Source organism: Falco naumanni, chromosome 4 (genome assembly GCF_017639655.2).
Source record: "Falco naumanni isolate bFalNau1 chromosome 4, bFalNau1.pat, whole genome shotgun sequence".
Taxonomy (NCBI): domain Eukaryota; kingdom Metazoa; phylum Chordata; class Aves; order Falconiformes; family Falconidae; genus Falco; species Falco naumanni.
In genome coordinates, this window is record NC_054057.1 from 76442503 (window position 1) to 76469282 (window position 26780).

Below are 26780 nucleotides of genomic sequence, written 5' to 3' on the forward strand. Positions count from 1 at the left end.
ACAGGAAGGAGGAGGGATGGAAAAGGTGAACATGGGCTGCCAGAGCCTTGCTCAGGTGGGAGCTGGGCAAAAACATCAGCGAATCCACTATTTATGAGGAGTAAAGTGTTACAGACCACAGCTGGGCCTGGACTACCTTCACCAACACTATGGCCTGCCAAGCTCCTAATAAAACCCAACACAGGTTTACTTGGGTTCTCATGGTGCTCCAGCACAGCAGCTTCCCCCCCTCACCTGGGGCCCACGTGCAGGAAGCACTGCCCCAGCATCTCATCACACCCAGTGCCTCCAGAGCTTCCCCACCCAGCTCCACAGCCAAGCGGAGCAGCCCAGGAGCAGGTCCGTGCCCTCGCTGCTTAACCTGCCCTCCGCAGCCCACCTCACCACACAGGCCTCCCTGCTCTGAGCCGGGATGGAGTACGCCCACGGTCTGTTGTTGTTGGTTTTGGCTCAGCAGTAGCAGGCTGCTTCCAGCAAGAGTGGTATGAATAATTGCCCAATTAACTGGAGGAACTTCCAGATGTGTGTTTGCTTTCATACCCATCCAGCCCCCCTCAATCCCACGTGCCTAACGCCGTGGAGAGCAGTGGGGGTGGGAGAGCCAAGTCTCTGCTAGCTTGCACAGCAGCATGGGCAGGGCTAGCCCGCTGCCTGGCTCAGCTCCCCTTTCCATCCCCACCTCCCTCCTGCTCTTTAAATGGGGAAACGGTCTTTTTTTAAAGACCCTGGGGAGAAGGAAATTTGCCCTGCCTGCCAGAGCTTGGTTACACATGCCAAAAGCCGAGCAAGCAGAGAAGAAAGCTGATCCCATGTTATGATTTTTATCAGGTGCACATACAGTGAACCCTCTTAAGACAGGTATTTTTTGCCATTTCTCCCCCTTTTCCCACTGAATAATCTCACACTCAGCAGAGGTTTTATTATCAGCCAAACTGCCTTCACTCTGCAGGATGCACTGAAGCATTTCAAGGTTGTGGTTCTCTGTTATCAGAGGGATCCAGTCCCAGCATTGCCACCCACTCACTTCACACCATCTGAGGAAGGAGGGCTCTTTCTAAAATCTGAGTAGAGATTTGACCTGGGCACAGGGTGTCTGGAACTCAGTCGACAGAACAAGGCCAAAAGGTGGTTCAGACTTCAGATGACATGAGATTCCCCACCGTCTTTTGCTCACACGGTGCAAAGGGTGGCTTTCACCTTCTCTAGTTTTAGCACCCAGTTTGGCACCTGAATATCTAAGCTCCAGTGACAAGAAACAGATGCAGCTCCAGAGCAACCTGCTCCATCTGATAAGTGCTTAAGACAGATGAGTTGATTCTTCAGTGTCTCCCCACTGCACAGCACAGATGAAGCTTAAAGGACAAAATTACACCAGATGGCAAACTTCTAGACAGCTACTGTTTGGGGAAATGAATGCCATCCAAAACATGCACTCTGCCCAGCCACAGCATGAGTGAAGCAACTCGCAGCTCGAGGCATTCTCCCAGACCAAAACCTCAGCCTTGGGACCCTTCAGACAGGATGTCTGGAAATAACAGCAACTAGGGGTGATGGCTCTGTTTGGAAGTGGCATTAGTTTGGCATTGTGGGCATCACACCACTCCTTGTATCACACTTGTATCATCCAACTCCCAAAGTTTTATCTTGCAGACCTTCAGACAGCAACTAGCAGAGAGCACCTGGGACTTACGCACCAACACAACCACAACCAGAACATCTCCTTTAGCACCAGCACACAGATGCACACACAGCACTGTTGAAGCAGAAGGCTCGCAAGGCCTGCTTTTCACCCAGCAGCTGGCAAAGACTGAATCCGAAAAAAGAGGACAAACTGCCACATGATCCTTCCCCATGGTACACAGAGAGCCTGGCTCACTGCAGGCCAAGCAAATGCTCTCTCTAAGCAGCTTCCTGAAGCTGGTGAAATGGTTTGGACAATGCTCTGCTTCCCCATCCTTTGAATGAGGACAAGTGGACAGGGCAGACAGCCAAGCTCTGAATACCTTTAAAAGATGAACGATGTTGTTTTCCTGAGAGAAGCTCAACAGCCAACATTAACTTTTCAGTAATCAGCAAACAGTCCTGTGTCAAAAACACTTTTCCATGCCGATTTTCCATATCATACATCGCAAGATTGGGGTATAAAGTCCCATTTTTCACAAGTCTCTCTTCAATCATCGGAAAAGTCACTGCTGGCAGGAATGACTTTCCCTTGCCCCCTAGATTGCTATTCAAATCCTGCCCACCTACAGCAATGACGATTCATTTGTCTCCATCTCTTCACAGCACATTTCCAGGTCAAATCCAGATGTAGCAAACTATTTCAGACAGAGCATGAATCTGGTTGCTAGAGAGAAGGTGACCTGCACCCTTCCTTTAGGAGGCGTTATTCACAGCTCCTGTGCTTGATCTGCTGCAGACGGGGCACCTTCTACAGGCTGGTATTTGTTCTTCCACAAGAGGACAGGGCATTGGAGCCTGAGGAGGAAGGAAGAGCTGCCACATACATGAGAAACCTGAGGAAGGCAGGGTCTGAGATCCTGGCCTGAGGGGTGAGACTGTACAGGACCAGAAGCAGCAAAGATGTGGAATTCAGTAAATGCCCAAAGGGAGACAAAACCATGTGTTTCCTAAAGACAGTAAGACCTTACATTTGTCCTGGGCATTGGTGTTTCAACCTGGTCTGACATCTATGGGGCAGGGGCACTGAGCCTGCCTGCCTACAGTGTTGCTGTCAGAAGGCAGAGGAAGCTTTCAGGCTGTGCAGTATTTTGCAAGGGTGGAACAACTGGCTTCCCCTCCGCAGCCGTCACCCTCCCCACCACCCTGCAGGACTCTAAGTGGGCCATAAATGTTTTCAGCATGGCACTTTACCAAGCATATGCCATAAATTACAGTCCCGTGCCGATAATAAGTCAGGTAATAGCGCCACTTTTTTGTCCCGCCAACTGCACAAAAGGTGGCAGAGGGGAGGGAGGAAGGCAGGGGGAGACGCCTATTAGCACCAGGCTGGATTTTACACACGATGGAAAGTGTTTGTTCAGCTGGAAGTGAGAACGGTCCTTAACCCAAGAGCACACACTAATGAAAACAGAGTGTGCAGAGGGGTGAGGGGCACCAGCACAGAGTAGCAATTCACGCTCCAGTGCAGGTGCGAGGGCTGCAAGGACCAGGCCTAGGTCAGAGCACCCAGCGAGCCTGCTTTTGCTCTGGCTCCATTTCACACCTTTTGGAAACACTAATTGCAGGTTCTGTTTTGCCCTACGGGAGAACACAGACAGGTCTGAGAGCACCCAGTGCCATGGATTTTGGTGCAAAGCCCACTTGACAGGCTGAGCTAGGGACCTGCCCTGGCTGTTTGGCTGGGACAGCAAGGAACTCACTCTGGCCAGAGGCTTTCTGGGCACCACACCCTCTCCTCATCCTTCACCTGGGTGGGTTCAGCCTATTCTCAAGTCTCCAGAAAGGAAAGCTATGGGATTGCAGCCTCGGTTTTCACTTGCTTGTCTAGCCACCTCTGCTGTGAACTCTGCAGGCCCCTTTCTGCTCCCTCTCCATCACACTATGTGGTAAATGTACCCAGAGCCAGCTGACTAAGCAGAAGCACAACACTATGAGGTACATCAGTGCCTGAAAAAATTGACCCTGCTTCGCCTGGTCAAAACCAGTAAGCCCCCCCAGTGCTCTGTTTTAGCTGGTGCAGAGGAGTACAGCGGGGAGGAAGGGACCAAGACATCATCAAAGACAGCAGCTGGGCATAAATCAAGCAACTTTTAGTTATCCATCCATGTCTGTAGCATGTGACTCACCAACAGTCCCTAGAGCTTCTATGATACACCTGCACTTGAGAATAAACCAAACTCCTTCAAAATCACCCTCTCAGGAAGAGCCCTGCGAACATAAGCCACTCCCTAAGACCCTGCAGGTCATCAGAAAGACATTCCGTGGGCAGAGGCAAACTGCCATACGCAAGATCCTTCTGCAATGAACTCTTGACCCCCAGACAGTAAGGAGCTGGCAAGAGTGCCCCAAAGGTGCCCAAAGCTGGAGGGATCTCTGTGGACCTGACCCTACCGGGTACCTAATGCGACAGCAGTACCTGCAGCCAAAGCTAGATGCTAACAGGTGATCATCACACACTGGAATATCTGATGCAATATGCTGAGAGCATACCACATGTCACTACACAGCTACATCCTGGTCCCCTCATGAAGGAGGGGCATTAAAGTCATCCAGAAGGGAGGCTGTTAATTCCCTCCTAGCAAATCCTCTGTCCACACCAAAAGGATCACCCAATACCAAAAGCTAACCCTTCCATTGGCATTCATGGTACAAGATGACTGCCCACCCCTAGAAAGCAGGAGGTACCATAACTAGGGAGAGGGATGGGACAAAGAAACAGGAAAACCTGGCTGCAGCCCATTCAACAGAACGGAAAACTCAGCATGCACAGAGCACTTCTTGGAGTCACACAGAAACGCATGGCTGCCTTCACAACAGTGACTCTTTTAGTGTCATTAAAACATCCCCCAGCACTCTCCCAATTTTGGTACCTCTGGCTTTAGCCTCATCCTCATTGCCAGGAGCTCAGCAGCAGCAGCTCCTCATCCAGAGGGGCGGAACGACAACTAGCTGCTGCAGGTGGAAGAGGTGATCCACTGGACAAAGCTGCCGTTAAGATGCTGGCACGTGAACGAAAAGAATTTGCTTAATTATCCCATGGCAATTCCCAGTTTTACCCACAGGGGGTCACACTTCGTCAGGCTTATCAGCTCTCCATGCAAGCAGCCCTGTGCAAACAGCATTGCTGTGCGACCAGGAAAGCCACAGCTTTACTAGCCCAGCTCAGATTTTGGCCTAAATCCCTTCTGTGCATCCTGGCATTCCCTGCCGATCATCCAGCCAATCTCCTGCCCACACACGAGTGCGAGCCTCATCTCCGAGGCTGTTGGACACCCACATGGACAGCTTTCCTATGTGATGGCCCATTCCACCCACTCAGCCATTCCTCACTTTCTTTTCTTTTCTTGCTTTCACATCCTTTCCCAATCCACCCTTCCAGTCCCTTCACTGCCCCTGCCAAAAAGACTCCATTACACCCAATGCCTAGACTGTAACTCTGGCTGGTTTCATAAGAAAATGAGATACACGCAACTGCATGCTCCGAGAAATGTCTGCTCCAATACACTTCAGGAAAATGAATGCTCAGGTGGAACAGCATCCCCACACAAAGAAATGGGTCAGCATGAGCTCACCCTTCATTAGTCTTCAGAGAAAAGAGAGAGAAACCGCCCTCAAGACACAAACCCGTAGGAAAACAGGCATCACTGAACACTGCACTTGTGGAACTACTATTTCATGATACGTGAAAGCTCTCCAAAACTCAGGGAAGCTGTTGATTGGCAGCCTTATAAATGAATATCCTTCATTTATCCCTGGAAAGCCCTTGCAGGCTCATTACCCTCAGTGCCCAGGGGTCACCAGGTCTTGCTCTTTGTTTGAGCTGCTGTAGGGTTTAGTACTTAAAGCCTTAACACTCCCTGGTGTCTGTAAAGCTGTCAGCAATGAACACCTTTTTCCAGGAAGAAAAGTAGATGCATTCAAACATGTTTTCCATCAGCCATCAACCAGCTAGTCAAGCATGGTTTCCACCCTCTTTCTCACATAGTCACAGCAGTTCAACAGCCTGAGTACAGGCTAGTGAAGATTATTCATATAGTCTCCCCAATTTTAAGACAGCACACAGCATCCAGTCTGTCCTCATCATCTGCCATTTTTTTCAACCTTTACTAGTCCACAGACTGCTACCTCCTTTTATCCTGGATCACACAGGCCCTCCTCCTGAAAAATTTCCCTGCATTGATCTTACCTCTGTGCAGGGCTCTGCTTCCCTGAACACTACCCCCTAAAGCACCTGGGTTACTGGAATGGTAAAACCATCAGGCAACGCAGAGCCTTTGGTGACAAAAGTGTCACCATTATACTCCTAGAATATCTTTTGCTTCTACTTTCTGAATACTGAGAACCACTCTTTGGCTAAAGGGTATGTTCTGTTCAAATCATAGTTCACTTTTCAACAGAGGAATTCCTGCAGTCCAATCCATCTCCCCATGCCTGGTCCTGCTTTTCTAAAGCCTGTCAATCCCCACTTCCGTTCACACCATGGGAACACCTTTCTGCTGCAATTTCCCTGGAGAAACATGGGAATATCAGCACTGCTTTACCTCAGAGAGGCACCACAAGCCCAAATATACAGACTACATAGGACCCGTGTACTACAGTGAAAGGATGCTAAAACTACTGTAGACAGATGGAAGCTTTTCATCCTCCTACAAAATCTTATTAGATATTGCCCACATTTATCTGTTTCCACAGCTCTCCATCTTTCATGCTCTTTTAAAACTGCTTTCCTTGCCAGCTCAACTTTGTTTAGCATAGGGAACATACTCCCTTCCATGTGTGTAAGTGCCCTCTGGGACGCAACAGAATCAAACACAAGTGAACATAAAATAATGCATATTTCCAACTTACATTTGGATAAACAAATGACTTCTCAGCACAGCTTCTGGAAATGGTTCTGTCATGCGTTTCTGTGACACAAGCTCATTGCTCTCCACAGCAGTATCAGCCAGTTACAAGGAAGCCTTGAAGGAAGCACATATTAACAGGTATGTTAATAACTGCTTAGTGCTTTCAGCTCAGCCATTCTTTGAAGCAGTGGAACTGCCCTGCCTTCTGAAGCACTTGCCACCATCAGAGGCAGGGTGCCCAGCACTGCCTGCCACCGCAATGCCCGAGCCCCTAATCGCCATTTATCCCTAGCACGACGGGTACTGTGTCTGTCTTGCTTCTGATCACTGCCCCAGTAGCTTTAAGATAAATATGAAAAACACCCTTAAGACCCCATTTAAAATCCAGCTGCAATGGTTACAACTCCTCTTTGTGTTTTATGTTTCATTATCATGCCTCATACTTTCCTTTGTGGTTTCCTCTAAATGGTAAACCTTCCAGGTAAGGAATTCGTTATCTGTTTAGCAAAAGCCTGCATTAACCAAGCTGTGTACATTTACAACACCATATAAAAGATTAGTACTTTATTGGTCACTTAAGCATTCCTAGTTAATAATCTTTAATGTGGCAGTTATTTATCCACTCGTAAACAGAACGTTGCTGCCAAGTCGAGTCAAATAAACACTATGGAAGCCCTTCGTCTTTAAAATGAACCCATTTCTGTCCCGGCCATTTCAGGTTTGCGAAGAACCAGCCGCGTTGTTCCCGAGCACAAAACTGTTCAGACCTCCAGAGTGTTCTTAAAGCAATAACGTACCTAGTACTTGCACTGCGCTTTGTCAGCTGAAGCACCTGCCAGGTGAGGGAACAGGGCAGCCTCCAGTGCAGAACCACAGGCCCGCGGCCTCCTTACCGAGCCCCACCGCCCCGACACCGCCCCTCACCGCCCCCGGGGACCCGCCACCGCCCGTCACCCCGCAGCACCCCGGCCCCGGGGTCCCACGCTTCCCCACGGCCCCTCACAGCCCCTCTCCGCCCCCCACAGCCCCTCACCCGGCTCCCCCGGCGGCCCCGCCCCGCCTCGACGCCGCGCACGTGCCCGCGCTGCCCAGCAGGGCGCACGCGCAGAGGGCGCGGCGGCGGCGGGACGGCCGCACGCATGCGCACGGCGGCCGCGCGCTCCCCCGGCCCCGCCGGAGGCGGCCTGACAGGCGCGGCGGCAGGGAGGGTGGCGGCGAGGGCGGCCCCGGTAAGGCAAGGCCCGGGTGTGCTTCCGCCGGCACCGGGAGCTGGCTGCGGAGCGCGGGGGTGGAATTCGGTGCCGGTCGGTGGGCCCGCGGTGGCGCCCTCCCGGTGAGCGGCCGGGCGGCTCCGGGAGGGGGCCTGCCCCGAGCCCGGCCTCCGCGGGCGCCGCGGCTCCCTCCCGGTGGCCGCTCCCGGTGCCGAGGCTGGGGGGGAGCTGCCGGGGGCGGGACGGGACGCGCTCTCCCCCCTCACTGTCTCCGTGGGTTCCGGTGCCGGCTGCGGCGCCGCCGGGCGCTGTCGGTGCCCGGGGGCGCTGGCGCTCTCCCCTCGGTGCTGCGTGGCCCGGGGCGGCTCGGGGGTGGCCCTCGGTTCCGGAGCCGGGGGCGTTCTCCGGCAGGCAGCCAGGGGCGGGGGGGTGTCTCCCGCCGGGGGCAGCGCCTGGGGAGGGGGCAGAGGCCGGTCGCGCCCACCCTGACTCCCGTTGCCACCCGCCCTGCTGGCTGGTCCCAGTGAAAGTCGCAGTTCCCGTTCACGTGAAGAGCTCCCTCAAGCCAGCACTTGGTCTTCTGCAGCTTCTTCCCTCGATGCTTTAAAATTCCCGTAGTGAAAGTAGAACTTCTGTCACAAGCTTGTTTGCATGTTGGCCTTTACCTAGGAGCTGCTTTCTGAACACACGCGTGTGTACAGCGCATCCTGAAGCGACAAGTTCCAGTTGGGCTACCGGGACTGCCCAAGTGTTAGCCAGCAGAGCACCGGGCTTGGGGTGCTGCCTCGAAGTTGCCAAAATGTCCCTCGTCGCGGAGAGCGTGGGGCTGGCACAGCCTCCGGTGCTGTCCAAGGGCAGCAGGAGGGATGGCACCTTGCGGGTGCTGCATCGCTGTGGCAAGAAGGGGAGTGGGGGGGTTTGGATTGAGCTGTCTTATCTTAAAACCGTGCATTTTCATGCCCAGTTCCCACAGGAAGCTAGAGCATGTGGAAGCTGTTCTGGTGTACGGGAAACCACAGGAGGATTGCTGGAGCATTCCGGAATACCCAGGGCACAGAAATTACATGGATCACATCTAGGGCTCTGTATTACCAGGAAAGGGAATTCCCTATTGTTAGAATTGCCTTCTTTGTGCAATCACTAGCAGTTAGACCATGTTGCAAAAGACCTAAGATAGTTACTTTGCAGGAATAGCATTGATAATCCAAGGACTCCAGCAACATTTTATGTTGGCTCTTTGTTGCTTCCAAGCCATACATGATGCTTACGTCCTTTTTAATTTGCAAAATGGCTGTGGGTAGTATTGCGCAACAATTAGCTATTGGGAATCTTTGTACGGAATGTCTTTTCTGTCATTAATATTTGAAAGTTTGCAGGTATTCCTGTGGCTAGAATTTAAATGCAAAGGAAAGCATGCAAAGGAAAGCAGCTTTCTGCTTCTCTTTTTTTTTTTCTTCTGTTAATAATTAAATGTTGCCAAGTAAATGTTTCTAGCAGGCTGTCTGTAGACCTGTCACGTATTTAGGCACTTCTGCTCTTCCCAGCTCTGTCCTTTTATTGCGACCTTTGTTTTCTCCTCTTGGTTGTCTTTGTTGCTTCTGTTAATTTGCAATCATTTGGACTATAAAGAAAACTGGGGGGGGGGGGGGAGCTATTCTTGCACTAAAATTACCCTGTCCTTATATTTAAGGCAGGCAAGCAGGCAAAGCAGACCAGTCCACACTGCACATGTCTCTTGCCATCTCCAACACCAAGGTTATTGCAATCTGATACTACTTACCCTGGCATTTGTTTGGATCGCAAGTACCTTTACTTTGGTGCCAAAGCCGGATAGTGTTAGTGACAAGCAAATTATTGGCAACAGACTCTGAATTTAGGCCTTGCCATTATTCTTCTGCCTCTTTAGAGTACACTCTGCCTTGCCTGTTAGGTTGGAGAGGCCATCAAAACTGCTTGTGTTAGGCTGTGTTGGGTGCATGCTCAGAAGCGGATAGATTTATGTTAACACTCAAAATAGATAAACTGTTAATGGTCTGAAAGAAAAATAGCTATTTATAGTCCATCTATACATAGCTTTGAATTGTGACTGACAACTAAAGAACTAAAATATCTTTCAAATGTTTGTTTGGGGATACCTTTATTGTCAGGTTTAATTGCAATATTCTGACATGTTTGCATAGCGTGTTTTGGGGGTGTGGGGTGTGACGTCCGGTGGGGTTTGTTTGGAGTAATGCTGGTCTTCAGGCATTTACTTCTTCTGTATTTGACCAAGCAGTCATGCAACCTTTCTGATATAAAAATAGGCAGACCTAATTGCACCATATTAATGATTGACTTGCTTGGAGTCCATGTGCATTGGTGGGAGTATGTGCTGGAGATGTCCAGCTGTGGAATCAACTGCTTTAAATTCTTGGAGATTAGTGTGTGAAAGCGCTCATATCTGTGCTGTGCACACTCTTAGGCTGTACCGTATCTTGTTTGTTCTTCTCTTAAGCTTCTAAAGTTAGAGGACAATTACCTGAGTTTTCAGACATGTTGCAAAAGACCATGTAGTGATGATTCCCACCGTCTCAGGAAAGAGACTCAGAAGAAATCTCATAGACTGCCAAAGTCTTTATTAATGAGCATACTTAATTGTGCTTGGGCTGTATGCAGCTACATGATGTTAGCAAATAGGTGTAACTTTGGTGTAGGTACACCAACATTGGATTATTTTGTTACATTTTTCAAGGGAAAACAAGGGAGAAATACTGGTACACAAAGCTGTAATGACTGTATTTTGCAGAAAACTAGAACTAGGTTATTTCAAAATTTGCTAGGCTGACTATCATACATTTGAAAAGAAAAATAATGTTCAGCAGTTAATTCAAACTTTTCTACCTAATAGGACAAGGGCCTGGTATATCAACCCTCAGCAAATTAGCTGACCTAAACCCATACTCCAGTACAAATGTTCAGAATGTATTTTTTTTTTCAGAACCGGGGATCTAAATACTGTAAGTTGCAGATCTGGCATTGTAAAATCCCCTACCTGTGCAGCAAACCTGTGCAGCAAATACCTCTATTAGTCCTAGGAAGAGAAATGCTCTCCAGAGATTGCTGTTGAATGCAGAATTTTGTCCTTCCTGTAGAGAAAAGGGGGGGCGCAGAACACAGCAGTTGAAGTTACAATGAGAATGTTAGCTAAAAGTTTTTATAATAAAGGTGCCACAAGTAAAAATCCTGCTTGTGATTTTAGATACTTGGGTTGTTTATGCTGTAAGCACTTTAATGATGTGGTTAATTAGCTGCTCCTCTCTGTTGTGAGGGTATTTGTCTCCTTGTTCTCTACGATGCAGTTGCAAGTCTGAAGGTTGGAAGCCATGCAGAAGTGCAGGCAGATACCTGGAGGTCAATGGTGCATCTGATACATGTGGATGTTGCCCAATGCACTGTTTAAAAAACAGCCTGATTTTTACTTCCCCCCCCCCCCCCCCCCCCCAGGCCTAGCAGAAGGGAGTAAGTCATAAGAAGATCCGTACAAGGGTGAGTTCTAAGGTAAGCATTAATAAAAACACTTCAGTCTGGAGACTGGAGGAGTGTTGGGGTTGTTTTGTTTGGGGGTTTTTTTGGTAATAATTTCACTGTATGCAGAAAATGTTTGTTTTATAACCTGGTTCCATGCGAAGGCAAAATTCCTGATTTATATTTCAATATGCCAGTAAGCCCTCTCCTCTAATTCAGACACTTTGGCCAGTGCAGTGATGCTTCAAGGAGGCCAGTAGGCATGTCAGGGATGTTAAGTCCCTTTAGGTTTACTCAGAACAAGCACGTGGTAAAAAATACCATCAGCAGCAAAGCCTCTTAGACATCCAGTGCTCTGGCCCCTTAACCGTCTCAATGGCCTTCAAACAGGTCTAGTCTTCCCAAAGTTTTTCCGCTCTGGTAAGACTACCAGTATACACTAATAGTAAGATTATAAACTTGGCATCTGATCCTGTTGTTATAAATGCCCTTTGATTTTAAAAATCATAATCAAAATAATGCAGGTCTAGTTTTGAATTCTACATTGATTAGTTTTTCTTTTGGAAACACTGTTTCTGTACCTTTGCTGCTGCAGAGGAGGTGTTTGTTGCTACTCTTTGACTTTTAATAGAGCATAACTTTGGAAAGACTACAGAAGTAAGCATCAAAATGAAGTAATATATTTTTCAAGTTCCCTGAAACGCAACTGTTGGTGTTCTGCCTGAGATTAGGTCCTCCTTTACTTGTAAAGTATATCTGGAACTGGCTTGATGATGATGATGTCTGAACTCTCTCTTGTGTGAGGGATAATCTACCCTTTGTTTCAGGAAGGGGGTAGTCCATTATCAGGGATACCAGATTATTGAAGCTTTTCTTCTGAGCAATCTTGGATGAAAGGGAGAAGGCCTGTAGGGCTTTGCAGAGCTAGAAGAAAATAAATTGTATGTCAAATGACAGCTTTAACTTTATAAATTTTATACGCTTATCTTACTGTAAATTGGCTTTCTTTTTCTAAGAGAAAACTTCTACATCCTTAGAATTTAGTGCAGCGAATAATGAAATAGCCTGAAACAATAAAACTTTCCTACTCCATTTTTAGCTGTCAGATGAAATTATGGGAGCACAAAATTTACCACAGAATCAAACCAGATCTAGTGACAACCACTGGTGGCATAGAGTGTACCTCCTCATTTGCTCCCTACAGAAGCAAGGAATGCGTGCAGCCAGTTTACATAGGCTCACTACGAGAGTAAGAGCTTGTGTGCTTGATTAGACCAGGGCTACCGGTTCATCTGCCCATTTCCTAATTTAGGTATCCCTTAAGCTCTCCAGCACTACCAGATTAAGGCTTTGTATATTCATATATTGCACTGAGAGGTCTTAATATAAACATATCCAGTCAGTTAATTTAACAGAAGAATTACATTGTCATAACTATCCGTATTGATACTTGTACTGCTTTGATTAAATTGTCTTTTCGTTTTGTTTTAGAGATGATGTGGGGAATTGAGACACTGGCCTGTTTTTTTAGCAGACTTTAAATGGCATAGTTCATATTTTGAACCCTTTGCAAGAGAGAATATACAGGGTTCATCCATGTGGACATATTTTTGGTAAATGTGAATATTGTGAAGAAACTGAATTTTAGCAGTAATTTAAAAATTTGCATATCTCTTTGACCATAAATTGTATATATACGTACAATATATGGTATGTATATGTACAATGCAATGTGTTTTGTGTTTATATGTATTTATATTTGAATGGAAAGTATATTTGTATTAACAAGATACAGGCTTAGACTGTGTTGAGCTAGTGCTGCTTATACATCACTTGAACAGCAAAGCCTTCTCTGTAGCCTGCAGACAGGGCTTCTGATTCTAGTTGGCCCAGCCTAGCAGATGTTTTGTTAAATCCCACACAGAAAAGGCCTCTATTTTATGGAACAGAAGGATAAAACCAAAAAGAAAACCAGGTAGAGTATAGATGATGACTTGGAGAGTGCTGAGGTTGTCTGTAGGAAAGTATGTGGGGCTTTGTGAAAAGGTGTGTTAATCTCCATAGAGCAGCTTTCGTTCCCTGAGTGCAATCCTAACGCTGGCAGTCTGAGGCCAGGGCACCCCTGTCAGCTGGGAGCACTGGTCTGTTGTAGTCAGACTGCATTCATTTTGCAACCCGCACCCACTGCAGTTTGGGTTGCTGAGTGTTCAAATAGCATAGCAGTTGTGGAGGTGCACTGGTGTGTAAAGGCTGGCCCGGAGTAGAAACCAAACACTTCATGGAGAAAACTCCTTGACATGCTGTTGTGGTACTTGGTCACAAAACCTGTTGAAAAGGTATAATCATGTACTGTTGAAACTGGTCAGACAGTGGAAGGAACAGGCTGAGGAGGTGTGTGCTCTTTAACCTCTGAATGGTTTTCTCATACTAATAAACCCATAAACATTGCTGTTGTCTGTGAAATGCGTCTTGGCAAATGTGTCTCTTAGACACCGGAAAAGGTCACACCTAAGATTGTGTCTTCTACTTGTAAAAATCCATGTGTGTTTCCATTCGTGCTGTCAGCTGCTGTTCTGGACCTAGAGAAATGAATATGTGAAAAATAAAAGGTGGTTGCATGTGCTTCTGTAGAGAAAGTTTAGCTAGGAGGAGAAGAAATAAATCTGTGTTCAACATATGCAGACATTATGTCTAAGAGAACATTTCAAAACACAGATGTTTAAAGGTATTTTTCTGCCAGTGAATGTAGTGGAGACAGGTCTAGAGGTGACAGACATCAAAACGACAGAGAGCATTCAATGTAGGAGAGCAGGAAAATTGATTGGTTTATTGCATATAGACTTATTACCATGTTGGAGATTTTCACTGACAGTTACATTGCATCATTGGTTGTACGTAGTAGACTGTAGTTCCAAACAGAGAAAGATACAAACTGAGGTGTTCAGGGAAAGGAAAAAAATAGGAAGACTGAAGACTGCATGTTCAGTGTAAAATTTTTGTCAGAGCCAGAGTTTGCTGTTGAAGGGAGATCTGTTTATAGTTACTTCAGTTTTTAAAACAAAGGGAAGAATAATTGGCAGAATGTGAGGCTTTTATTCCAAATTTTAAAAATGAAAAAAAATGAGACGGAAAGCACAGTCCATATAGTAAGAAAATTGTATTGATTTTTTCTGCACTACTTTGACAGATGATGGGGTTTTTTTAATGGATCATTTTTAATACATCACATATAATAGTTTTGCTGCTTAAATGCAGTTCTCTTTTGGTTTGCAGGGAGGGGGGAAGATGGGAATTCTTCCTTTAATTTTACTAGTTGTTCCTTGGGGTTTTTATGAGGTAGACAGGACAGAAAGCTCCTGATCTTGATGATAACGTTTACCATCCAGTATCCTCTTACAATGCTCTGTTCTTTAGCCTTTTTGACCCTTTGTGGAACCATTACTCATTTCTTTTCTTTTTCATTTTTTTCAACAAAAGTGTTTGGGTTTTTTTCCAGACTTGTACCTTGTTTGTTTTTTGTGACTTTTTGTACCTCCATGGTATGTTAATGATCACTGCAGCTCACAGTATCAATGGTGATTGAGCATTACAGGTGCTTGTGTCATCCCTGGGCAGGGGTTGAGAAGGAGGGGGGGCTGCTTTCTGTTGAAGTGCTTGCAGATTTAAGGCATACACATTCTCCTAAATATAAGGTACTGTCATTTATCTGGCCAGCAGCGAAGAGTTCATTGTGTGTCTGACCTTTTGACTATGATAAAGAACACAATAGATCAATCACAGATAAACGTAAAGACACTGTTTAAGAAGGCAATAGTACTTTCCTAAGCATGAAAGCATGGGATTCTAGGACAAACTTTCTGTGTCTGTGCTTCGTTTCCAGAGGTAACATGCCAAGAGAAATCATCTAGATGCCCAAAATTATTTGCCCTGTAGTGTACTCTTATGTCAGGTCTTTATCAGGTAATCAGAAAAGTAAGAGGTTTCTAGACTTTGCCCCAAAAGAATATAAAAAAAAAAAAAACAAAAAACAGCAGGGAGCAGCTAACTAATCCCCTATTGTTATTGGTAAACTAGTATTAGAACATTATCCATAATTGCATTCCTGGAGCCCAGCTTGTGCTGTACACAATGCCTGGGGCAAATCATAGAGAGATCGAACTGCATTTAACCTCGTTAAAGCAATCCATCGAACTCTGTATTCTTCCAAAAAGGATCATCATTCCAGAATGCATCAACATGGTCCAAATTGCTCTTCTAGCAAGATGAGCTGGTTGTGTTCAGCTTGTTCTAGTGCTAAATAGCGTGCTTAATTTTGGCTCCGATGCGTACATCTTCTTCAATGATGTGTGGCATAGGAAGTGATTGAAGCTGTAAATATGACTGAACATGCTTCTGATCAGGAGATGTTTGGGTAAAGGAGGGATGGCACTATGGTGTTCAGTCTTGTTTCCAGATCCATGTAGCAGAGATGTCAAGGTATACTGCTGCAAGTCTGAGCTTGGGGAAAACCGCAGGACACACTGAAGTACTGGGGGAGAAAAGAGAAACTGCTAATTGTCTTTTATTCTGCAGTTATTACTGTCTTGCTGTGTTGCTTTGTTCTTCTGTCAGATTCTTTGGTGTATGAAGCAAACATCTCAGATGTGATTGAGTATTCCTCAGTGGTGGGAAATCACCTACTTGGAGGTTTGAGTTTAATTTTCTTTTCCTGGGATGAGGACTAATAGCTAGCAGTCTTGAGGAAGCAGTTCTCGTTATCTGTTTACGTGCCTTCTGCACAGATTAGTTTAATGAGGTTATGAAAGAGAGCAGATCTGAGTCTTTTCCCTGGCTACATCACTACTCAACAGTATAAACAGCAAATGGCATGCTGCAGGTCTGGGAGTTCAGATTAGTCTTGATTTGTAGAGCAGCAAAAGAAAATATTTGCTTTCTGTCAGCAGGTTATAAAAATGCATGCCAGAATTTTGATTGTTGGTATCTAACTGTATCTGTACAGTACATAGCAAATAGCTGAATCAAAGCTGTTGTAACTGTTCATGGTTAAGATGAAAAAGTGTTATTTTCAAAGTTTGAGGTTCTTGTTACAGCTACACTAGATTTGAATTAAGTATCTTAATAAGCTATTAATCTGTGGCAAGAATACCTAACTGGAATAGGGGACAAGGTTTTCTGGATTAATTATAATTTGGTTTTTAAGGAAACTTTCTTGTGTTTATTAAAAGCAATATCAAATCACATAATCTCAGGTTTTAACTAAAGTTTGAATTTATTTTTAAAAAGTTTAGAATGTAAATATTTCGCTGCTGTGAAGTAGTGCATGTACGCTGGATTTGAAAGAAAAAATGGTCCTCTGGGTTAGTTGCACTTCAGATATTACAGTTTGCTAATTCCTGCATTTTGGAAAGCAAAAAAAAAAATACTGAAGTTGTGCCTAGCCGTGTTACCTTCAGTAAAATTTTAGCCTTATATTCCCCATAATGAAGGTAAGTCATAATTCAGATCTTCTCTTTTCCTGCTGATGTACTTTTAGATGCTTTAACAGAATTTTTCTTCAGAGGCAGTATGGGAATTTGACTGTCACGCTTGGCTTCACTGCTGTGTATTTTATACAAATTCGGTGCAGTCTTCAGCTGTCTTCTGAAAGTAGCCCAAATGATGGTGGGAAGAACTAAGGGAAGGGAATGGAAAATGTGGCTAGACTAGCAAGCTAAATATTTCCTAAAAATTTAGTCAGTGACTTGGAATTATGCCAGTTCCAGTTACCATGGTTATTGCTTGGGTTTGAATTGTAATGATTACTTGCTTGCTTCATAGTTTAAATTTAACCTTGAAAAATCTTCTGCCTGTTCTGCAGCCATTTTTGGTGTAGCTTCAGTATGTATATTTCTAGTTCTCACTTCTGTGCTTTTGGGTTTTTTTCACATTGCACTTAACTAAAGAGCTTTATTATAGACTAATAGATCTAGCAATCTCCAAATTGTGTAGCAGTTAGTAAGAAAAAGCTTTTTCTCCTGATTCTGTTTGTGTTGACTCCTGTTTTGTAAAAGTCAGTCTGATTAGAAAGGGTGACTGCTTCCCCTTAAGTGAAGGTATAAATAACTTTCATGTTTTGTGCTGGTTATGAGTAATGTAACATTTTTGCTATTTTTTACAATCCCTGTATAGTTCTGTTTTAACAGATATTTGAAAGCATTTCAGTTCTGTGCCGTTCAGGTGCTGATCCGTCCTGTTGTCCCCATGTACAGTTAGAGGATACTTACCACAGCATGATGCTAACTTCTCTAAAGTTGCTGTAACAAGAGGGAAAGAGTTTTGTTGCGGGGGCGGGGGGGGGGGAGTGTGTGAATGGTCTCTCTGCCTGCCTTTAACCGTATCTTTATACGAACTTTTCATTCTGATTTTTTTTTTCTTTTCTGTCAGCGTCTTATCCTTTCCTTCTATGTGAAAGCTAGGTAGTTTAGGTGAAGATAGGACTTTTTGACACAGACACACACTCTTACACAGCCATCCTCCTCTGGTTTTACTCCTTAACTGACAGCCCAGCCTTCCGTCCCTCCAAATACTAGCCTGCACTGCCGGCTTTTGCTCCCTTGTGGTAGGAGAGATGGGTAGGAGACAGCCTGACTAGCTGCCCATTTGCTACTGAATGCAAGGCAGCTTTTGCCTCTTCTTCCCACCATCTCAAAGTTAAACATTGCTCTTTACGTGGTTGCCAGGAGACAACTTGCCTGGAGGGAGGGACTGAGGAAGATGTGGAAAGAGTGGGAGGAGATGAAGGCTGGCTGGAATTTTCCTGAGATTTCTTGGGCTCTTCGCCTCTGGGCAAGTAAATACTCCTCATTTGAGGCCTGCTGGCTTGCAGTAGCTGTTGGCACACCATCAGGAGATATGCACCGTTACGCTGAAGCACACTAATTCTGTTGGTTTTGCAAGCACAATTAGAGCTGGTCATGCTCTGGCAACCTTGACAATGCCCATTTGCTTTGCTGTCATTTTTTCTTGCAGTATCTAGAGCTTTGAAAAGCTTAAACAGCCAGACCTACTTGCAGACCTATCCCAGCCAAAGTATTTAGAAGACTGTAAGCTCAAATCAAAAGTTCTGGCCGTCTGACTTCCATCCTCTAGCTACGGACTCCAGTGAGCTTCCCTGAGGAGCAGCACCTACTTGCCAAACCCATTGGCAGTAACTTCTAGAGGGAAAAATGACTATTTTATACAACCTCTAAATATGCCTGTGTCTCTAAATCATAGAAGATAAGACAGGAAAGAGTATGGAGGAGGAAGCAGAAAGTTTACAGGAAAAAGGACAGCTGAGTATCTCGGAAGTTGTCTCGTATGACAGACATTTTACTTAACCCTCCCTAATATAAATAGGAGCAGCTCCCAGGGGATGGTGGCAGAAGAGAGAAGCTGTTGTGTAGTGCAAACTCAAGCAACCACAGGATAGTAATAGTTTCTGTACTGAATTGAACCTGAACAGAATAGTTGTTCTTCATGCTTTGGTCACTGCTAAATAGGATTAAGTTTCTCTTCTCCACAAGGATTTTATTCTAGGATTTGAATTAAAGATAATGAATTTCCCTATGGTTTCCAGGTGGAGAATAACATTAAAATGTTAACTTCACAGAGCTGATACTGACTCTGTGGTGGACTGGTATCCTACCATTACTTTACTGTCTTTGCATATCCTGAAGACATGCTCGCAGCTCACACTGAGAGGCATCGTTTCCAAACATCGTAAGATACCTTGCTTTCAGAGCTGAAGTCAGGACAATGTGTCGCCTCCTTTAATTACAGTCTGAGATTTAGTTTCAGATGTGGAAGATTGCAACAAAAAGAAATGGTGAGGATTTCTGTATTGCTCTTACATTGTACAAAGATGACTCAAAAAGAATCTTCTTAAAAGAAAAAAAAAAACACACCAAAACTGAGGTAAGTATTTGATAGAGAAGAACCATCCAAAAGCCTTTTCTGAAAATCTCCTGTGTTGCTACCAACCTTTTAAAAGAAGAGTTAAATTTTGGCGTTTCGGCATGTGATTCCAAAATACCCAGATTAATATTTAGTCAGAATGTAAAACTCTGAGTTAAATGTATGGCTGTCTAAACTAATGGTAACTGTATGTTTATGAACTTCTTTCTACTTGAAGCAAAATGTTTGCTTTACTTTCCTGTAGTGCAGTAGGGAGGATGACTTGTCTGTCTTGATGTGTATCGACTTAGGAGTTTCAAATCATTTTAATACACCTGCTGTACAAAAGACCATGCTGATAAATGTCAAGTTGTGTGCATTCTCCAGTCTGTTGACACAGAAATGACTAAGGGTTCTTTGAAAGTGTTTCAGTAACTGTTTTTGTTGATTTAACCTTGCTACATAATATTTTTAATTGTACAAAACAGTTTTATAGGCCTGTTGCATTTTATAGGGATTATCTGCCTTTGCAGAATGTGCAGCATCAAGGGCCACGTGCTTCCTAGCTTTAATCAGTCTGGCAGAGATGTTCCAGCACTAGGCAAACCTGTTGCCTGCTGTTACAAGTGTATTTTATTCTATCTCCCCTTCTAGTATTGCACTGACTTGATTAAAGCTGATTCAGGTGTGGCCATTACTGGCTGCAGTCATGCTGTCTGCTGGGACACAGGTGTACTTTAAAGCTAGAATCAACTGGTAGGTCATGTAAACGTGTGGTTTGAGGAACTAGAGGCAGAACCTGATCTTTCAGCTCTGGGTGCTGTTGCAGTGGTGTGTGTCTTCAGCATCTCCCGCTGTTGGTGAGAGCAGGCCCTCTGGAGGGGGAATTGGTCATAGAAGTCGTGCACAGCTGGGACCAGAGGTCCAGTGTGGTACTCAAGAGAATTAAGGATCAGTTTCATGAAGCTCTTTCAAGCTGACTTGAGACCATACTGCAGTCAGAAGGGCTGGTTCTGTCCTGCACTCGTCTTTATTCTGGCAGCAATGATGGTCTGGCTGACCATACAGCTGCACCATCTTGTTTATCCTGTAGAAAAGAAAACTTGTACCAGATTAACAAGCTAATCTCGGTGACTGCGTGGCCACGTGAGTGCTAGTATCAGCATGAAGAAATGACTAAGAGCACATGGCTGTGGCTAGCAGGAGGTCAGCATCTCTTGTCACTGGCCACGCACTCTTAGAACAGTGTAAGCTGCTCATCAGGCTGCGTCTGTGTCGTGTAAGAAACCGTTACTTCCCCAGAGAACTGGGAAGAGAGATTGCAAATTGAACAGACTTTACAATGGCAGTTTTTGAAGTGAGAGTCTTCTGCTCTGTAAGTGAGAAGTTAACATAAAGGTCCGTGCCTCAGCTTGGACCTTCAGCTGGGGAAATTAACTCCCTGTGGAGGTGTCCTTAGAATCAACCTCTTGGCTGGCCATTGATAAATTACTTCAGTATGAGTTTTTGACAGAATGGAAGTAAAGTTTGGCTTAAAAATAAAAAGGCATGTATCTTTAACTTTTTGCTTTAGAAAACAGTTTTGGCATTTCAGGAACAAGTTGAATGTATGTGTGTGTTCCTAAAGAAAATGGATAATTACCTGTTACTCAAACCTCTGTGTTTTTTCCTTTTGCAGAAAAAGCTGCAAGTCATTTAATGACTAAGTAAGGTCTCCATTCTCATGATTTATCTGATATGCTTCTCCTGGAGCCATGGATGAATACAACCGCTTTGTGGATTGGGACAAAATGGATGTTACTGTCCAGAGCCAGGATGCAAAGGAGCTAACCTGCACGGAGTTCCAGGAGCTCAAGCAGCTGGCCCGCCAGGGCTACTGGGCCAAGAACCACTCTCTGAGGGCCAAAGCGTACCACAAACTAATCAGCAATATCCCATGCCGCACAGTGACCCCAGATGCAAATGTGTACCGGGACATTGTTGTGAAGATCATTGGAAAACGTAACAGTAGCTCCCTTCCACTGCCAGAGTTTGTGGATAACAGCCTGGTCCCCACGTACTGTTTGAACGCAGAAGGCATTGGGGCCGTGAGGAAGATTATATTGTGCATTGCTAATCAGTTCCCGGACATATCGTTTTGCCCAGCACTGCCTTCTGTGATAGCTTTGCTCCTCCACTACAGCAAAGATGAGGCAGAGTGCTTCGAACAGGTTTGTCGCATCCTTGCTTGCAATGACCCATCTAAGCGGCTCATTGATCAGACGTTCTTAGCTTTTGAGTCATCCTGCATGACCTTTGGAGACCTGGTTAACAAGTACTGTCAGGCAGCACATAAGTTGATGGTGGCGGTGTCTGAGGATGTGTTGGAGGTATACTCCGACTGGCAGCGCTGGCTCTTCGGAGAACTGCCTATGGTGTACATTGCTCGGGTCTTTGATGTGTTTCTGGTGGAGGGCTACAAAGTTCTCTATCGTGTTGCACTGGCCCTTCTGAAATTTTTTCACAAAGTCAGAGCTGGGCAGCCCATGGAGTCTGACAGCATACAGCAAGACATTCGAGCTTTTGTGAGAGACATTGCCAAGTCGGTGTCTCCAGAGAGGCTTCTGGAAAAAGCCTTTGCTATCCGCCTTTTCTCACGGAAGGAGATCCAGCTTCTGCAGATGGCCAATGAGAAGGCTTTGCAGCAGAAGGGCATCACGGTCAAACAGAAAAGGTAGGGCTCTCGCTAGAGGTTGCCAGAGTGATCTCGTGAGTTTTTGCAGCATGGTGAGCTGTCAGGTAGTCCTGGTTGACTGGTGGGGAAGTTCTACTGGTACATGCTGGTATCTCTGCTCATTTTTTTTCCTCTCTAGAAAAAGTCTGCAGCCCCAAAATTAAGTGTTCCTGGGATTGTAAGGAGAAGTGTAACTGAAATGTTACAAAGCAATTTCTCATGGCTTACTCAGTGATGAATTTACAATTACTTCTTACAGGTACATATTAATTGCAAGTACTGTATCTCAGAAGTGTCCTTCACAAGCTGTTTTTAAACTAAAAGACATTTTAGAACAGCTGGAAGAAACACTGATAAATTACTTGGAAGAAAAATACCCAAACAAATATGAAAATTAATTCTTAACTGTGAGATCATTTGTATAAGAAGTCAATTTCATGCTGCCCTGTACTGTGAATTTAGCCATATCTTTAGTGTAAGTAGGTGAACACTGTCCCAGCTGGGAACATTTTGCTTAACTGGGGAGTTATTTGAACAGAATGAGGAAGAATAAGTCTTATTTGCAGGTTACTTTTGAAATTAGTTTGACTGCAAGCCTCATGAAAGCCAAGAGTATAGTAACCATAGATAGGAGCTGGCCTATTATGTAAGAGGTTCATGTACTATTAGAAATATTTTTTAAAATAAATTTAAAGTAATTATTTTGAAAGAACTGTGGAAGAGAAATGTGAGGATACTGATCCAAAAGATGATTGCATAATCACAATTTCTTTTCAGAAATGAGGGGAGGGGAAACAGCTGTGAAACTAGTAAATTAAATCCTGCTCTAATGTGATAATAAAAGACACAATAAAAAGCTTAGCTGAAAGACTGTATACGTAGAAATATATGTATGTATATAGAAAAGACAGCAATATATTAATCTAAACAAAATTAGCATCTTGCCAAGTGCAAATGTACGTGCAGGTAAATGCTGGGGTTGCAGATATGTCCTGTTTTCTCCTAAGGCCTTCTGTGACTGCAGAAGACTTCTCTCAGATGTTTTTCAAATCTTGTGTTGAACAGTTTTATCAGCTGTCCTCACCTCTGAAGGGAGGATGACTTCTAGAAGTCTACTGGGGTCAATAAGCGTGGTATTCTAGAGGGACAGTCTTTCATTTTCTCTAAATCTTCAAAAATCAAAAGGTACCAGCCACTGATGTGGTGGCATCTTATGGCCAATTGTTGCTGAGTTAGTTTCAGTAGTTGCAAACAGGTATCATTCCATGGTATTGAAATATATACCGAGCAGATTTCAGCCTATAAAATAATGTGAATGTTAGCAGAACCTCTTTTGTGTGCCTAAATACATGTAAAGTTGCCTCTAGTCTTTTCCAATGGTTTATTTTTAGATCACAGTTTGATTTACAATTAGTTTGCACTTTATTTCACTCATATCTTGGAAGAAACTGCTCTGTACAGTCTTAAATATTTCAAGGCCTTTAGCCAGTGGAGTGTCACATCAGGTAGAGTTCAGACCATGGTATCTGGGACTCGCAACCAGAAGTATTAACTCTTCTGATGTGTGCCTTTTCTTTCTGTACTGAACTTCAGGAGAGTTGTAATGCTCTTTCTCAGAAAGTATATTCTTCAGCAACAGAATGACAGCTTTAAGTAAATAATAGGTTTTTTAAAAAAAAATAACAAAAAAAACAGAACAATACCAAGTAAAAACCCCAACCAGCCACAGAAACCTCGGAAGCTCCTGGTGTGTTAAATGTGGTAGAGGTATTCTTGCTCAGAACAACAGTGATTTCTTCAAAGCAAAATACGGTGAATTCGTACCCAAATAATCCCAGTAGTTAGAGCCTCACCAGGCATTGCTGCTAGTGAAAAAGTGCATACTGAAACTTCTCAGTATCCCCTGGCAAGGTACTGCATGAACTTGGTGCGGTTTGGATCCTAGTGTGGGCAGATGCAAGTGCTGGAGAGCTGAGCTTTTCTCCACTGCTCGATAGGATGTGGGCAAGTTCTCTGTCCAGATGTGTTTGGCCTGTGCAAAGAGATGATGAATTATTTTCCAATTGGATAACTACAAGTAGGTAGCAAAAAAAGTATTAAAAAAAAAAAAAGGAAAGAAATGGGAAATATTTTAACCTTTTTTGTTTGTTTTTCTTGTGCTTGGTGATTTGAATCAAACCTTACTTTGTTTCTCTCCAGGCTCCTTTTACTCACTTTGTTGTGGATGTAGGAAATCACTGATATCTTCTATCTTTTTTTGTCTTTCTCCTTATACGTTCTCCTTCTGTCAATTCCATACCCACTGCACCCCTCCTGTTTGCAGTGTTGCATCTCCCAAAAGGTAGGCTAAAACACTTGAATCTTTGCACTTTGCTCGTTTCTTCTGTCTTTGGCTTGTTATTTTTTCTGAAGCTGTCATTATTGCTAATGGTGGGGCAGGAGAAGAAGGGCAGCAATTACAGCATCCGATTGCTGTGTAGCATCTCCTGAACACACTCTTGCAAAGTTAGTTCAAAGCACCTGCAAGGTTGTAAGATGAGGGATCACAGACCCAGCTGGTCAACATAGCACTTCCATACAGCGATACAAGCCTGTGTTTTCCAGAATGGAAAAAGAGTAACGTTAGTGGTGGGATAAAAGTCCTTTCTACACCGGAAGACAAAGTGTTATTTTGTTTTAAAAACCTCAAGTAACATGACAATACTGTTGGGTATCGTCCCACATCCAAACCTGGTATATGTTGTTGCAAGAGATGTGAGAGACATACTCAACTTTCTTTCTTCTTTGGAAGCTTTCTGTAGTTATTCAGAAAGATGTTGGACTGAACCAATTTGGCATGCTCCTAAAAGTGACTTGTGTCTATTCATACTAGATTATTTTTAAGTAGGAAGGGCTTTTTTTAGAGGCAAGACGACAAGACTCTTTTTCCTGTGTCGAGGAGGTCAGAGTTACTCAGCCATATAGCATTAATGGTTAATGAAGTCATTCATCAAGTCTTGGCCTGAAAAGCAAATCGTAAAGAACAAAACCGAGTGGATTGTGATACCTGATAAGCGGAGAACTTGGAAAGGAGAAAGACAGCCCTGTGAGTATTAAGTAACACAGATGTGTCTGTTTAATGCCTTTGAGAATCTTGGCCTTGTTGCAGGTGCCCTGAGTTAACTTTAGTAAGTGATGCGCACTAACATTTGTACTAATTTATAAAATCAAATTTGGAATTAATTTCCTTGTGTTTTCATGTCTGAAAGAACACCTTAAGAGACTTACCGAAGCATGTTTCATATCGTATCCTGTGTGTTGAGGATTTTACCTCTAATAAATTAGCAGGCTGTTAATTCCAGCCAGGCAAGTGTTCAGTGTCCATGTATTATTTCACTGTAGTTACAGTGTTCTGAAAGCAGTAGAAAGCTTTGGTTTCTGCTAGGAAGCATGTAGTTTGGGTTTGAGGGAACTTGGGTAAACGCAGGGTGTCTGTTGACACTGATCTCAATGCAGGATTAGGTGTCAGCCTTATATACCACATACGGCTTATATTGCCATTTACAACTGAGAAACAATATATCACTTCTACCATACATTTATGCCCTAACTGAAATTACAATGGATTTTAAACATAATGCAGACCCTGTAAGATTTGACCAAACCCAGAGCAGAGCAGGAAGATGTAATTCAGTGAGTCATACCTTGGAGTGTGGTATTTGCTGTCCTGGAAAACACGTACAGAGCGCATCTGCTCATGGCTGCTGCCGCATGTTGTCAGCGTTGGCTTTACCTTCAGGAGCTTTGAGGTCTCTCAAGCGCATTGTGTCAATGATACAGCTGAAAAAACAACATTCCTATGAAAATCGCGAATAAGCCACTTTGTTAAACATTTAAATAGTGCTACTTTTCTAAATCTAATTTCCTTTGGGATAGTAACAACTGAACATGTCTTTCCAACATCAGTAATCAGTAGAAAGTTGTCATGTCAGTCCCAATAAGCCAGTATGAAGAACTGAGGAAAAAGCTAATGCAGGGTGAAATCTTAATGGGTTTGTTTGGTTCTAGTGGTAGATTTTAATGCAATGTCAGTCCAAATAAAGCATTCTCTCAAACTGCTGAATTTTTACCGGATAACCCTGAAAGACTGTGGTGAAGGCTAAACTTAATTTTCATCAGCCAATATAAACCAAAACACTGAGGCTTTTTCTTAGCCAATTTATGTGCTGTGTGCAGTCATTTAATACTTTGAAAAGCAACCACCCAACTGAAGTAAATTATTTTCAGCGTCATTAGGGAAATACCGTCAAAGATGAGAAAATGCATACAGGTTAGATACTTGGAACTCCAGTTGCAATTTTCTGAAACACGCACACTGGCCAACCAAAAGCTTGTGTTTTTGTTGAGCAGCACAGTTTGGTGTGATGCAGGCCAGGCTGTGTATCCACACTGGTCTCAACACAGCATCAGGTTTCAGTCTTAAGCACCTGCAGCTGTGATTTAGCACTGGGAAACAGCAGGTCATTTTATTTCAAATCCTTTGGTCAAGCTATGGTCTCGGTTTTACTAACTGAATGATGACATTAAATATGAAATGATTTGCTGTGATACTCAAGGGGCAGGAGTGGCGTGCTTGGAATATTTTTAAATGCCCCGATACAATGGTAAGTGCTTTGGAGTAAATCAGAAAGATCTGCTTTTAAAGGTGATGTTCTGCCTACATGGAAAAGTTGTAGGAAGGCACAGGTACTGAAAGTGATGTGTTGCTATGAATACTGCTGAACGCAGGCTTTAAGTGGGGTCTGAGTAGGAAAGTCCTTAAGTCAGCAGTTCATAGTAGCCAGGAGAAGGAACAGAGGCAAAAGAAAAGGTACACCAAGGTTGAGAGCCTTTTAGGAACGAGTACGTCAGTTTAGTTGCCCAAACAGG

The 26780-nt window shown here is 44.2% G+C and overlaps 1 protein-coding gene across 5 annotated transcripts in view; it reads left to right on the top strand.

Moving 5' to 3' along the window:
* Positions 1-7653: 7653 nt before the first annotated feature.
* Positions 7654-26780, top strand: part of TBC1D24 (TBC1 domain family member 24) — a 30330-nt gene continuing 11203 nt past the window's right edge. Inside the window, exons 1-5 of one of the 5 annotated variants that reach the window (XM_040590737.1) lie at positions 7654-7759; positions 11225-11278; positions 19058-19180; positions 20838-21872; positions 24196-24213. In XM_040590737.1, the coding sequence (XP_040446671.1) occupies positions 20914-21872; positions 24196-24213 (977 nt within the window). In that variant the 5' untranslated portion in view covers positions 7654-7759; positions 11225-11278; positions 19058-19180; positions 20838-20913. Of the gene's footprint in view, positions 7760-11224; positions 11279-12975; positions 19181-20837; positions 21873-24195; positions 24214-26780 lie in introns of those variants that run through there. The other 4 variants (XM_040590736.1, XM_040590740.1, XM_040590739.1 and 1 more) reach the window with 4 other exon arrangements.